Genomic DNA, 12,013 nt, shown 5'->3' with positions numbered 1-12,013 from the left:
AGAAGCTGCGAAAGGAAAACTCCAAACACAATTCTTCCATAGTCTTTTCTGTATTACATCGTGTTATTTATTCTTTTTCTCTTTCTTAAAATTGAAGTATAGTTGATGTTTCATAGTCTTTTTGATGTCAGTTATCTTCGTTTCCATGATAATTCACAGGTGTCTACAAAAAAGTAATCTATTCCTTCTATGAAACTTTAGGACTGCTCTTGGCCATAATATCACACATAATTACAAACAATCTTTTTACATCCTTATAAATGGCACATCAGAGAATTCATATATTAAAGAAAGCCACATATTTACAAGTAATATGCAACATGTTCAACAAATCTCAACAAAAATGAATATTCATTGTATCATTTATCATTTAAATAGTAGCTACCAGAAGTACAAGTAATTCTCACACTAGTGGACATTTTTACTAACCACTCATTTCAGTCCGTTGATCTTTTCTTTCCCTAACAAGTATTCCTAAATTTGCTGTGTGTGGCGTTTTGTGTTTTTTATCCTGTCTTTATGCTGTACTTCAGAAAAAAAAAAATAGGGAAAGAAGTAGATTGGGATTTGTTTTGTTTAGGGGTTTAAAAATATCTAAGGCAATATAGAGTTTAACTCCACAGGTTTGTTTACCAGGAGGTTGCTGTTCCGAAGAAGCCAGCCATTTAAAAAACGCGCAAAATAAGGCTCTCGCAAAAAAAAAAAAAAAATTATATACAGGGAATAGATGGGAGCGCAAAACACATCAGTCACCAGCAACAAAACAGAAGATTCGTTGCTCGCTATTTGTAAACAAGAGGTCGGGCCAGAGCTCCGCCCTGGCACCCGGGAGGTAAGGCATGTGATAGGAACAACCCCATGCCCATCCCGAAGCGTTCCGCAAGGGCCGCCTGGGGCCCAGGACCAGGCAACCCACCCTCCAGCCGGGACCAAGCCCTACCGGAATTCTGCTTCCAGCTTGGGGGCTGGAGTCGACCCTCCCTGCTTAACTTCCCTGCTGATACCCTGACATTCTTAAACCTCCTTCAACTATCTGCACTTTTGCCACGCACCCCGAAACCCACGGCGGCTCTGGCGACCCCCGATCCTGGCTCTCCGAGCCTGCGCCCTCGGGGAAGCCCACCCGGGAGGGGCCCCCGCGGGCGACTTACCGAGCAGCGAGCCTATGAAGATGACGACCTGCACGGTGGTGGTGAACTGACGGTACAGCTGCGCCTCGCCGAACTCCCCGAGCGCGCTGCGGTTGGCGCCCTCCGCCCCGGCGCCCGACGCGTTGCGCGGCTCGCTGGCGTTTCGGGAGATCCAGCTGCCGTTATGCCCCATGGCGAGGCTGGAGCTCCAGCTCCGTCTTAGCCCGCCCGTGCGCCCGCCTCGGACCTCCGCGCCACTCTCTCCTGCCTCGGGCGCAGAGGAACACGCGGGTGCCTGGTGGAGACCTGGTGAACCCGGAGCAGCCGCGGGTCCCCTCACGTCTTCACATCGCCAGCCCCGGCGCCCGGGAGGCGGGGAGCGGAGAGGGCGAGGCTTCGCCCCATGCCCGTTCCCTCCGGGGTCCCCGTCAGCAGCCACATGAAGGCGGCACGGTCAGAGCCCGCCGAGCGTCGTCCGTCCCTCCTCCCGCGTGGTCAGCGCGTCCAAGCCCACTCAGCAGAGAAACACAAGAGGCTTTTGATGGTCAAGGAGGGCGCTCTCCGCTCCCGCCGCCCTCTTCAACCTCTGCTTCTGGCCACCCCCGGGGCAGCCCTCTCGAGTCCCCTCCGGCGGACGGGCTCAGCCCCTCTCCTCAGAGGTTAGAGAATATTGGACTGCAGCCTTTTTTCAGTCCTGCTGGCTTCGAGGCTACGTGGTGATGGGAAACCCGGAAAATGCCCAAGTCAAATGCTCGGAGCCCCGAGGGTACCTGCTGGTCCCCACGCCGCCCATGGCCAGGGTGGAATGCCCCGAACCTCCCCAATAGCCTCGCCGTCAGCGCCCGACAGTCCCCCAAGACGCCCGCGAGGGCTTCTCCGGCCCAGCCCCTCGCTGAGGGTTCCGAACTCCTGCCTCGGCAGGGATGCAGGGACCTCGTTCCGCAGACTCTTTGCCTCTGCACGGCCCAGTGCCCCCTTTCCTGGCCCCGCTCCGGCCCTCGGCTGCAGGGAGAGAGCCTCCAGACTTTGCGGGGACACGAGAAGACACCCCTAGAAAGGAAGAGGCACTATCTGCGAGATCGCCAAACTGCCTGCGCGCGCTTGAAGTGGCTGGGGGCGCGCGGCCCGAGGGGCGATCACGTGACACGCGTGGCCCCGCCCCCACGCCCAGGCTGCCGTGGGCGGGGAGGGACGGCGCCATCTTGCCCCCCCCCCACGATCGTGATAGCCAAGGCGGGGAGCGTGGGAGGGGCGGAGGATTCACGTCTGGCTGGCGTGGAGAAGCTCGCGGCTCCTCCGGGGCTTCGCCTAGTTTACTGCTGTCATTACTGCTCCTTATCTCGTCAGCTGGGGCTGCCTGAGGCTGATAATTCCACGTCGTTGGCACCTGGGCAAGGAGCCCAGTCTCCTCCATCGGGCCTTGGGTGTAGCTGAAGCATTTAAGAAAGATGGGATTTAGAAATACAGTGCCCGGTTTCCTGGGCCTTTTCATTGATTCTCATTTCTAAAATGTACACAATACAACCCGGTCGGGTGGATTCTGGGAATGAAGAGCTGAGGGAGCAACTTCCTGCGGGCTGATGCGAACGGTTGGGAAGCTGGGATGAGCGAGTAAACAAGAAAAAATGGTAAAGAGAAGCCGAATGGGAAAAGGAACGGGTATGGATGGCATCCAGAGAGAGGATCAGGGGAAAAGAGAAAAGGAGAAATGAGAAGAAAAGACAACTAAAATTTTGCCTGGTTTGACCTTATGAGAACTGTCTCTTTTTAATGAGTGAAGGACACGGTAGAGGGCTTTGACAAATGGACTGGTAGGACTAGGTCCCACCACAATAACTCTTACGAATTGATTAAAATTACAGTTATTTCTTGGTTATCTCATGGCTGATCGTGCTACCATAGGGGTACTTCACTTTCCCTATTAACCCTTATTACTTATTCTTCTTGAAAGGGCGAAGGTCCATGTCTTGTACATCTTTGGATTCTCAAAATACCTGCACATAATTCTCTATGTAAGCAGGTATTTTGAACATTTCGGAGACAAAAAGGAAAAATAAAGAGAGAAATGGAAGGAAAATTAATGATAAACTGTATTTTCAAAAAAACAAGTAATTTCCAGCAGTTAAAATTTGTTCTGGGAGTCCAAACATACTTTTCAAGATGAAACCCCTTACACTGTAGTCATTACAAAACATAATTTATAATAATAATTCAGCAATATCCAGCACACTCCTTAGGAAAGTTTAGGGAAGATGTGTAAATGAGTTGTGTAGTGACAGTTGTAAAAATACCCCTTTACCCACCGTCACCTGCCATCCCTATTCAAAACTAAAAAGGATTGGGATAAATGTGTAGAAAATTTTTTCAGTTTTTCAGATGTAAAGAGTGTTTAATAAAGCAAGAAACCTCTCATTTTGTATTCCAAGAAGATACCAGTAAATTCTCTCCAGCCCCTAAACTGGTGTTAGGGAATGGGGTTAGTTGAGTCAAGAAATAACCTGATAGGGGCTTCTCTGGTGGCGCAGTGGTTAAGAATCTGCCTGCCAATGCAGGGGACACGGGTTCGAACCCTGGTCCTGGAAGATACCACATGCCACAGAGCAGCTAAGCCTGTGCGCCTGAACTACTGAGCCTGCGCTCTGCAGCCCGCGAGCCACAACTAGTGAGCCTGAGAGCCACAACTATTGAGCCTGCGCACCTGGAGCCCGTGCACCACAGCAAGGAGCAGCCCCAGCTCCCTGCAGCTGGAGAGGGCCCGCACGCAGCAGTGAAGACCCAATCGCAGCCAAAAAAAACAAAGAAATAACCTGATAAACTGAGGGGGCACCGTGATTCTCAGACTTGAGGAAGGATTGCCTTGTGACAACATAGGACCAAGGATGAGATCAGAGTGGTATACTTCTTATGGCCATGGGCTATATGAAATTTTCACCGATTATGAGATAATTTAATATTGATGTAAGAAGGGGGAAAGGGGGTGTGGGATGAATTGGGAGACATAAATACACTATTGATACTATGTATAAAGTAGATAACTAATGAGAACCTACTGTATAGCGCACGGAACTCTACTCAGTGCTCTGTGGTAACCAAAATGAGAAGGAAATCCAAAAAAGAGGGGATATATATATACATATAGCTGATTCACTTGGCTGTACAGTATAAACTAACACAATATTGTAAAGCAACTATATTCTAATAAAAAAATAAGATTGATGTAAGCGATTGGACATGATTTAAATATATGTCAAATGTCTATAGTAGTGTTATTTATACCTGTGTGCTCATCACAAACTTAGTGGCCTAAATTACAACAGCAATCACTTACTTTGTTCATAAATATGCAATTCTGGCAAGACCCGTTGGGACTGCTTATCTCTGCTCCACATGATATCAACTGGGGCAGCTCAAAGTCAAAGCCAGGGTATGGAATCTGAAGGCTTGTTAACTAACATGTCTGGCAGTTGATGCTGGCTGTTGTTGGGACCTCAGCTGGGCCTGTCAGCTGGGATGCTTATATGTGGCCTCTTCCTGTGGCTGCTTGGCTTTCTTACAGCGTGGCAGATATGTTCCAAAAGTGAGCATTTCAAGATAAGAGTCCCAAGAGGACAAGGCAGGAAGGTGGCCGACTTTTATGACTCATCTCAGAAGTCACAGAACATCACTTCCACTGTACTCTATTTGTTGAAGTAGTCAACAGCCGCCACATATAAGGGGAAAGGACAGAGACTACACCTCTCAGTGGAGGGAGTGTCCATTCAATTGTAAGAACAGCAGGTGGAATGAGAGAGATTGTTGCAGTCATTTAAGGAAGATAAAATCTGCCGTAACATCTGTTTTCCTTTTATCAAAAAAATCCTTCCAAAGGTCTCGTTTTTAGATATTTTTTTCTGGAATGAAACCGGAAGAGGTCAAAAACCACATAAATTAATTACAGTCCTCTTCAGTTACTGATCGTGTACAGGTATTACAGGGATATGAGCTAGCCAATATTAACACCTGGCAGCAAACTGGTACACAGCCATAGCTGAAGGCAGGTGATTAAGACCACCAGCCTACATATTTATGTGCTAGCTAATTTTTATCCAAAACTTCCTGGAGCTACACTAAAAGCAGATAATAGAAAATGGAATAAAAAAATAGGAAACCTCTGGCTCTTAGATAGTGCTTAGTAATTTTTCCTTACATTTTTCTCCCATAATGAACAGTATAAGAAGGCATTCTTCCAGCTTAAAAACACTTTGTGTTCCCAAAGTTTTAAAGTTAGTTGTGTAGTGCTCAGGATCCATTTCCCTATAGAAATAATAAACAGGATGATAGGGTTCCCAGGCAGAGTGGGGCAAAAAGAAGGAGAGGCTCTGGGGATTAAGGACTCCCAGGGAGGTCCTACTCAGTCTGTAGGTCTACCTAGCTCTCCAAAGGTCTACTTTCTTCACAGTGTTTAAAAGAATTACTCTTCTCCTTGTACTAGTAGTCCACTCATTTAACTAATGTTAATGCCCTGTGCTGGGAAGCCAGGAATACAGAAATGTGGAATAGAACAGATTCTCGAAGCTTTCTCCAATCACCCGTTCCTTAATCATATACCTCCCGGGATTTGCTTAGGGATTTTACCTCTTATAACCATGGGAAAATAGGTATGATGGTTAATTTAATGTGTCAACTTGACAGGTCGCCCAGATATCTAGCCAAACATTATTCTGGGTGTGTCTATGAGGATATTTCTGGATGAGATTAACATTTGAATCTGTAGACTGAGTAAAGGGATTGCCTTCCTTATTGTGGGTGAGCTTCATCTAATCAGTTGAAGATCTGGCTAGAACATAAAAGCTGAGTAAGAGGATTTCCTCTGCCTGACAACCTTCGAGCTGGTATATAAGCTTTTCCCTGCCTTCAGATTTGAAACATTGGCTCTTCTGAGTGTTAAGCCTGGTGGCCTTCAGACTGGAAGGACACCATCAGCTCTCTTGGTTCTCAGGCCTTTAGACGGGACTAGAACAACACCATCTACAATCCTGGGTCTCCAGCTTGCCAACTGCCGATCTTGGGACTTAGCCTCCAAAACTGCATGATGATAAATCTCTGTGGTAATTTTTAAAAGCCTATTTCCTTCTCTGTTTTTTCTCTTACACTCCTGTGGTGTGGTGATAGGCAAAATTTACGTGCAGGTGCTAATAACATCTTTCCATACCTGTAGAATGAAATAAGATCCATTTCTGTTCCAAAGAATTCCTGGATTCCAACTTTCTTGGGCATTTATTGAAGAGCAGGAAGGGAGCTGGGTAGGGGACAGAAGAGATGGAATAGGACTTGGGATAATTGCAAAGCCCAAGGGGAAGGTGGGGAAAAGTAAGGAGGAGCCTATGGGTTTATTTCCCCTTCCTTCTTCCTTTTCATCATTGAAGGTCTCTTCCTCCTGCCTCCTGTCCCCAACACTACACTCTCACATGTCCCTGCATGGCCTCTCACTAAAGATGGAGAGAAGAGAAAAGCTGGAAGTGTTTTGAGTCAGTAAGGCCAAGCAGCAGTGTGCTGAGGAAAGAGGGATCCTTATGGCCCCGGGCTACCCATCTGGAATAAGTAGTTCTATTTCCAAATGGCTAATCCTATACCTATACAAAAGACACAGACAATGCAGGTTATTATGTAAACATTACTAGTGTTCAATGGAATCTCATTCACCTCTTTTTCCAGGCACACAGAAGACTATTTTTCTTGGCTGTCCTTGCAAAGGGGCAGGGCCATGTGACTATAATGACTAATGATATGTGAGCAGAAGTGACGAGTCATTTCTGAGCTGTGGAAGTGAAAAGCTTGTTGTGATTTTCAAGTCTCTCTGCTGCCCTGCCATTGTGATTGTGGAAGGGGACTTGTGTTGAACAGCTGAAATACTGAAGCAGCCTGTGTTTCTGAGCCACCATATTGTGTGTGGGGGGGTGGGGAAGGGGGGTTGCAGATGCCTTAGAGACCACCCAGACATAACAACAAATTTTATATAAGCAAGGAATAAACCTTTATTATACTAAACAACCAAGATTTTTGGAGCTGCTCATTATCACAGTATAACCCAGCCTATCCTGGCAGATAGAGTCATGAAAACTGGGGCCTGCATATTTAAGAGAGCATAGACTTTATTTCCTGGGAATGGAAGATATTGAGTTAGGGCTTTAAAAAAAATCTCTGTGTATATTGGTGGCAATAAGGATATCCTAGGTCCTTGTAAAATGAAAGTGGTAGCTGATAATAAAGTCTCTGGGCATCTTTGAACTGAACTACTGGAATATTTCATGTCCAAAAACATACTGGTCTCCAATAAATTTATGTCATTTAAATAGCTTTTTTGGGGGAGTACTTAAGCTTAGTATACTCAGATTGTCTCTTTACACAGGCAAACCTACCAACTCCCTCAAGATAAAGAGTCTAGTATCCGAGGCAGAGGGAAGGGGGGCAGTGTGATGTTGGTGTCAGTTTGACCTGGGTTTGAATGCCTGCTCCCCTATTTCCACTTGTGACACTGGGCAGTTACATGACCTCTCTAAGCTCAGTTTCCTCCTCTACCAAATAACGATAAAAATGCCTATACTGCAAGGCTGTTTAGAGGACAATAAAATACCAAATTAATGAAAATCCCTAACAGTACCTGGCACATCATAGGAAATCAATGAAACGTAACTATATAAGATTGATTCCTGTTTATTGATGCTTAAAGACAACAAATAGGGAAAAAAAGGGAAAAAAAGCATCATCTTTCAACATTTTAAAGAATTCTCTCTTTGTAGATATAAATAAAGCACTGCCTAACAAGTCCTGTATTTCAAAAAATGGAAGAACCACTTACTTTGCAATTAACAAAGGACAAAATGGCTTTTGGTTAAAGATTTAGAAGTCTACAACTTAGCCTTTACACTATTGGGCTAAATACGTTTATTTTATGGCTCTTAGTTTGGGGTATGTTAAATTACCATCAAAGAAATTATCTGTTTAAAAAAGCTAATGCTAATAATTTACTAATTATAGTAAGTAATGTAATTAGTATAATAATTTACTAATTATATTTACTAATAATTTGCATATTCCAAATTATCTCAATATGTGGACTGGGAAATGGTTTTCTACTGATATGAATCTATAACTCCTAATGCAGTTTCCCTATTTGTAATAGTCCTTGCACCTATAGATTGCTATTAAATTCATCAAAAATATCTGGAAGGTGAGAGATTGAATACCCCTTCCCCCAGAAAGCCTCAGTAATTTCATATACACAGACACATAGACACATGCACACACACATATACACGTAGTGATTATAAAGCAACCTGACTAATTTTTTAATAGCAAGTATGCCAAAACTAAAATATCCATGAATATTATCACCTTTAAAGGAGTCACCTTGGGAAGCTGTTTAACTGTTGAAGAATATCATGATTTCTTAACACTTATTTGGGTCTCTCTTTTATAACTAACTTCAGAAGGTGGAATATTCTTTCCTGTATCATAAAAGGAAACATTCTTTTGCTGATGGTAACAAATATGTCCTTTAAGAATAAATTTGAATTTTTTGATAGAGCCAAAAGTTATCTAGGACCAATTCTGGTGAATTAAGTGATCAGACAGTATCTTCTTTGCTAAAAGATGAGATATGACTATAAAATACTACGACTCACAGTCTGACTTGTAAGTAATGGCACAGCTTTGGAATAAAAATATATACTTAACTTATTCCAGAATTTAAAGGACAAGATTCATTTGGGTATATAAGTATTTAAATGCATACAAATACCCACAAATTGATGCAAAAAAAAAAGCAATTTTTATTTCATAATTTCTTGAGCACCAGGAGCCACCTTGCCTCTCCTACTCCCGCCAGGCCACAGAGAGCTTTTAGAACAATTAAGTGCTTTTACCTCCTACAAGGAGACAGGAAAGAGGACAGGGCCAAAAAAGTATTCAAAGAAGTAATGGCTGAAAATTTCCCATATTTGGCAAAAATCATAAGCCTACAGATTCAAGAAGCTGAGTGAGCGCTAAACATGATAAACCCAAAGAAATCTATACCAAGACACATGATAATCAAACTTCTGGACACTGACAAAGTAAAAAAGTCTTTAAAAGTAGCCATAGAGAAATGCCACTTTACCTATAGGGGAAAAACAATGTGAATGATAGCAGAGCTCTAACTGAAACCACAAAGGCCAGAAAGAAGTGGCACAACATTTTCAAGGGCTGAAAGAAAAGAACCACTGACCCCAAATTCTATATCCAGTGAAAATATCCTTCAGCAATGAAAGGGAATGTAGTTTTAAAATTTGGGTACAATGACCAACAGTCTGGAAGTTTTTCTTTGGGAAGTTGAGGGTAAACAGCAAGATCAGGAGATGTACTTTTGGGGAGCGGGGAGGTCATGAGGAAGTAGAGTCTCTTCCTTGGAGAACTGATCTAAGGGTTTAGGGAGGGCCTGGAGAATAAGGAAGTCTTGGGGTGTCCTGACAAATTGTTTGTGAACCCCAGTTACACAAAAACAATCTTACCAGTCTGGATGCTCCAAGAGTTTGGAAGTTATCTGCCGGAAGCCAGTCAAGTACCAGTCTTTACTTTCACATGATCCAAGACTGCTGAGTTATTTCACGTAAGGCAACCAAATGCAATGTGTGGACCTTGTTTGGATCCTAGTACAAACAAAGCACTGTAAAACAAAACAAAACAACAACAACAACCTTTTCCTTTTAACAGATTATTAGAGTATAATTGACATACAATAAATTGCATATATTTTACAGTTTGATCAGTTTTGATATATGCAAACACCTGTGAAACTATCATCACAATCAAGATAATGAATATATCCATCACTCCCAGGAGTTTCGTCTTGTCCCTCTGGAATCCCTCCCTTTGGCTCATCTCTGTCATCCTGACACCAGGCAATGGCTTATCTTCTATTACTAAGTTTGTATTTTTAGAATTTTATATAAATGGAATCATACAATATGTACTCTTTTGTCTGGCTTCTCTCACTCAGCATAATTATTCTGAGATTCATCCATGTTATTATTATATAGATAGCATATTTCTTTTCTTTGCTGAATAGTGTTCCATTGATTGTATTGATACATCTCAATTTGTTTTTACCAAGAAACAAGTTTGTCCATCACTTTTTTTTTTTTTTTTTTTTTTTTTTTTTTTGCTGTACGCGGGCCTCTCACTGCTGTGGCCTCTCCCGTTGCGGAGCACAGGCTCCGGACACACAGGCTCCGCGGCCATGGCTCGCGGGCCCAGCCGCTCCGCGGCATGTGGGATCTTCCGGGATCGGGGCACGAACCCGTGTCCCCTGCATCAGCAGGCGGACTCTCAACCACTGCGCCACCAGGGAAGCCCTGTCCATCACTTTTGATGAGCATTTGGGTTGTTTTCAGTTTGGCGATTAAGGGCTTATGAACATTCATTTACAAGTCCGTTTATGGACATATGCTTTCATTTCTCTTGGGTAAATAAATACCTAGCAGTGAATAGTTGTGTCATATGGTAGGTATGTGTTTAACTTTTTAACTAAAACTCATGATAGGCCTAAATATAAAACTGAAAACTATAAAACTTCTAGATGAAAACATGGAGGAAAATCTTTGTGACTTTGAGATAGGCAAAAATTTCTTGGATAGGATGACAAAACATGATTCATAAACGATAAAAACTGATAAATTGAACTCCCTCAAAAGTAAGAACTATGCTCTTTGTAAAACACTGTTAAGAGAATGAAAAGGCAAGCCACAGACTGGGAGAAAATTTTTGCAAATTACATATCTGATAAAGGACTTACTTCAGAATATATAAAGAATTCTCAAAACTCAATAAAAATAAAAAAATACAATTTTTAAAATGAGCAAAAGATATGAACAGACAGAAGATATATGAATGACAAATAAGCACATGAAAAGCTGATTAACATTATTAATCATTAGGGAAATGTAAATTAAGGCACAATGAGATACTACTACACACCAATTACAATGTTTAAAATTTAAAAGATTGACAATAACAATTACTGACAAAGATGCAGAGTAACTAGAACTCTCCTAAACTGGTGGGAATATAACATAGTACAACACTTTGGAGAACAGTTTGCCAGGGTTTTTGTTGTGAAATTTTGACTTTGAAATATTTCAAACTTACATAAAAGTTGTAAGAATTATCCAAAGAACTCGCAAATATCCTTCACCTAAATTCCCCCCAATGGTCGACATCTATGTTTGACTTATCATCTCTCTCTTTATTTTCTGAATCACTTGGGAGCTAATTGTATATGTAATACCCTATTACCCCTTACGGTTTGAGTGGAAATTTCCTAATAGCAAGGACACTTTCTATTTGACCACAGTACAATCATTAAACTCAGGAAGTTAACACTGATATAATAATGCTGTCTAATCCACAAGACCCCCTTCAAATTTTGCGGATTGTTTTGATTATATCCTTTATAGGTCCAGCATCCACTACAGATTCTAATTTTAGACAGATGGAGAATTTTGAACATAAATTGGGTATTAAATAATGTTAAGAGTGAAGGAGTTCCAGCAGGCACTTCTGTTAAAGAAACTTATTTCGTGAAAACCATACCCCTTGGCATTATCATTCCATTCTGATGGATTTGATCTCCCACGTCCCTGCAGGTTCCCCCTCTCAGTTCCCCCAGCAGAATGTGGGCTAAACCTTCCCCCAGCCTCGCTCGCATGCCTAAGCTGCTCACCCGCTAATAGCGTTCGTGACGCCGCTTCTCACCCAAGAGCCGGCCAGGGTCGCGGAGTTCCGGCAGGGATCCTGCAGGGCGCCGAGCCCCACCCCAACCCTGACCCCGCCCCCGGCGCGACGCCCCGCCCACATGCCCCCTCCCG

The 12,013-nt window shown here is 43.3% G+C and overlaps 2 protein-coding genes across 4 annotated transcripts in view; both read right to left on the bottom strand.

Moving 5' to 3' along the window:
* The window catches only part of GPR176 (G protein-coupled receptor 176), a 99,171-nt gene extending 97,601 nt beyond the window's left edge, over positions 1 to 1,570 (bottom strand). For both annotated transcript variants that reach the window (XM_082617913.1, XM_082617914.1), the window contains exon 1: positions 1,152 to 1,570. In XM_082617913.1, the coding sequence (XP_082474039.1) occupies positions 1,152 to 1,323 (172 nt within the window). In that variant the 5' untranslated portion in view covers positions 1,324 to 1,570. The remainder of the gene's footprint in view (positions 1 to 1,151) is intronic.
* Positions 1,473 to 11,925, bottom strand: LOC309802396 (uncharacterized protein). 2 transcript variants are annotated; one of them, XM_082617916.1, is made up of 4 exons: positions 11,869 to 11,925; positions 9,659 to 9,813; positions 6,322 to 6,408; positions 1,473 to 3,138 (listed from the first exon to the last, which is right to left on the bottom strand). In XM_082617916.1, exon 4 carries the CDS (start codon positions 2,620 to 2,622, stop codon positions 1,966 to 1,968), a length of 657 nt encoding a protein of 218 aa, XP_082474042.1. In that variant the 5' UTR covers positions 2,623 to 3,138; positions 6,322 to 6,408; positions 9,659 to 9,813; positions 11,869 to 11,925; the 3' UTR covers positions 1,473 to 1,965. The 2 variants fall into 2 exon arrangements, with proteins under 2 accessions (XP_082474042.1, XP_082474041.1); XM_082617915.1 differs by having other exon boundaries at positions 1,473 to 2,560.
* Positions 11,926 to 12,013: the final 88 nt, after the last annotated feature.

Source organism: Mesoplodon mirus, assembly GCF_964341445.2.
Source record: "Mesoplodon mirus genome assembly, chromosome: 4".
Lineage (NCBI taxonomy): Eukaryota > Metazoa > Chordata > Mammalia > Artiodactyla > Ziphiidae > Mesoplodon > Mesoplodon mirus.
The sequence above is the reverse complement of the archived record's forward strand: the minus strand, read 5'-3'. Positions and strand labels throughout refer to the sequence as shown.

What these genes read in the sequence shown, in the direction of transcription:
- LOC309802396 (XM_082617915.1), bottom strand. Translation starts at nt 6,386, where the DNA reads ATGCCCAAGAAAGTTGGAATCCAGGAATTCTTTGGAACAGAAATGGAT. An exon ending in GATCTTATTTCATTCTACAG is followed by an intron (nt 2,561 to 6,321) that starts GTATGGAAAGAT and finishes TAAATGCTTCAG; the next exon opens with CTACACCCAAGGCCCGATGG.